Raw genomic sequence first — 2,195 nt, 5'->3', positions numbered from 1 at the left:
GCAGGGAGATCAGGAAGGCGATACCTGCTTGTGTTGTGGTCGCAATCAGGAGGCAGTTTCCAGAGGAAGGAGGAACATACAGAGGCTTCCAATGGCCCCATATGGGAGGCAATCAATAAATATGTTTTTTTGTACAAAATGATCACAAAATCACACAAATTGTCTTGGTGTATAAAATGTATTTCTAATTTCATTGACAGTAATTAGGACTTAAAACGTGAATGACGTTCAAGATGGTGGCCGACTGCCTCATCCATGGCGATTTTGTGATGCGTGGAAAGAGGGGCAGGTGCAGCTGAGGAAAGGATGGCGCTGTCTTCTTTGAGGGCCTGTGGTGACCTTATATATCCCTATATATGCCTCGTTCCTTCTGGACACAACTCCTCACGGACCCACTTAGCAACCTATAATATGCAACACATTAAGAATGAGAACATTTACTTCAAGTTCACAGTACAGTTTTACAGTAGATGTTATGATATAGAGGTCCATCTATCTATTCTGGCCTGTACAAGCATCTTTACCTGCCGATTTCTGTCAGTTATTAGGGTTGACACCTGCATGCCTTGGTCCTTCAGGAACCGCACACTGCACTTCAGACCCTCTATCTCACACCAGGTGCTGCTTGGGACTTCTGAGCTCTAACAAAAAAAAAGATTTGGTCATATCAGTAGCTTTTAAACCTGACACCTGATTTATGTGTCTAGGATATTAACCTACCTGGACAAGTTGAAGATCCAAAACCTTGTTTATTCGGTCTTCAATCAAGGAATACGTTCCATATTTGGCACAATGTCCAGGAGAGTCTGATCTATGAATGTCAAAGACAGGGTTTTTTTGGTTAATGGAAACAAAAATCACAGACACTTTATGTATGTGTTAATACTGTGTTTTCTGTATCAGCAATAAAAGCCGAATCATACTACCTGCAGTCACCAGAGAGGATCAGTCCACCCCCAATCTCCTTCAGCTCTCTGATGATCCCTCTCTGCTCATTCTGCCAGGCCTGCACGATGGTAGGAATTGTGTAGAGGCGCTGATGGTGGAAAAAAGTGCTGGCACTGATGCACTGCAGCCCAAACAGCTTCAGCATTCGGATGGTCTGAGTAGCCATGCAGCCCGAAAAGTGAATGGCACCGCTGAGTAGAAGATTGCAGGCTGGCATGTTTCGGTGCAGCATATTTTGATTCTGTCAGTAACGCTGATAGCCACATGCTGTGCAGGCCTGACCGATGTATATGAAACAGGAAATTAATACAACTACTAATACCAATAATGTATACAGTATATACACAGCCCAAATTAAAAGTCGCTCATGCTTCCTCTGGATTTCCAGGGTAAGGCCATGATTCAACTCCAGACAAACAGTTCAAAAATATTCTCTTACCTGCTTGATTTTTATGTAAGTCCCTTCCTGGTACTCTATTTGTCCCTGGGTTTCCTCACAACAGACCGAGCAAACAGTGAACAGACACATCAGCTGGCTTAGGCAAACAATGAACTTGTCAGCCACACTGGAAAAAGAAAGGAGAATGTTCATTAATGCTGACAGTGACAATTTGTGGACACACAATCACAATAAAAATAGTTTATTTTTTATTTTTACTTGAGGTCATTGAGGGATTCCTGTATTGGCTCTTCTGGATTCTCCTCATCAGATGTCTCACTACTCATCTCCTCGTCTGGGATCCATGACAGATCAGAATGGTCCATGACATCAGAGGATGATTTGTCCTCACTTTGGACAGAACTGGGCAGTGGAGTTGATGTTTGTTGCTCAAACCATTCAGTCTGAGTCCCCACACTAACCATTTCAGGCTTTACCTGAACAGCTAAGATGAAAATAGATTAATGTTGTTAGTTGCACAACATCACATAGTCAGTGGTCACAACGCATGCACAGCCACAACACTAAAATATTTGTCTCCTGAATCTTGTCTGCCTGTCTCTCTTCCTGTCTCTCAGTTGGTGTTTTTGGCTATGGTTTCATTCTGTGTTTTGATTGTGTGTGATTTTGATTTTGATGTGTGAATTGTATGTTCATCGTATGTTTTAACTGTCTTTGCTTTAAATCAATCAATATTTCATATGCAAAAGTTAACTCACTGCCAGCTAATAAACTTTAGTGATGATCAATTACTGCATTTCACATGCTAAGAAAATATGCTAAACGTCACAATGCCGAACAACTTTAA

The 2,195-nt window shown here is 41.7% G+C and overlaps 1 protein-coding gene across 1 annotated transcript; it reads right to left on the bottom strand.

Annotated features, from left to right (window-relative positions):
- Positions 1-350: 350 nt before the first annotated feature.
- Positions 351-1,845, bottom strand: LOC311090442 (uncharacterized protein; the record flags this gene model as incomplete). Its single annotated transcript, XM_084125699.1, has 6 exons — positions 1,607-1,845; positions 1,388-1,514; positions 927-1,225; positions 721-811; positions 525-641; positions 351-404 (listed from the first exon to the last, which is right to left on the bottom strand). The coding sequence occupies exons 3-6, from the start codon at positions 1,178-1,180 to the stop codon at positions 351-353; spliced, it is 516 nt and encodes a 171-aa protein (XP_083981825.1). The 5' UTR covers positions 1,181-1,225; positions 1,388-1,514; positions 1,607-1,845.
- Positions 1,846-2,195: the final 350 nt, after the last annotated feature.

This window comes from Abramis brama (genome assembly GCF_963993115.1).
Source record: "Abramis brama genome assembly, chromosome: 10".
In the NCBI taxonomy this organism is placed as follows: domain Eukaryota; kingdom Metazoa; phylum Chordata; class Actinopteri; order Cypriniformes; family Leuciscidae; genus Abramis; species Abramis brama.
Note: the sequence above shows the minus strand (reverse complement) of the source record. Positions and strands in the feature narration are given on the sequence as shown.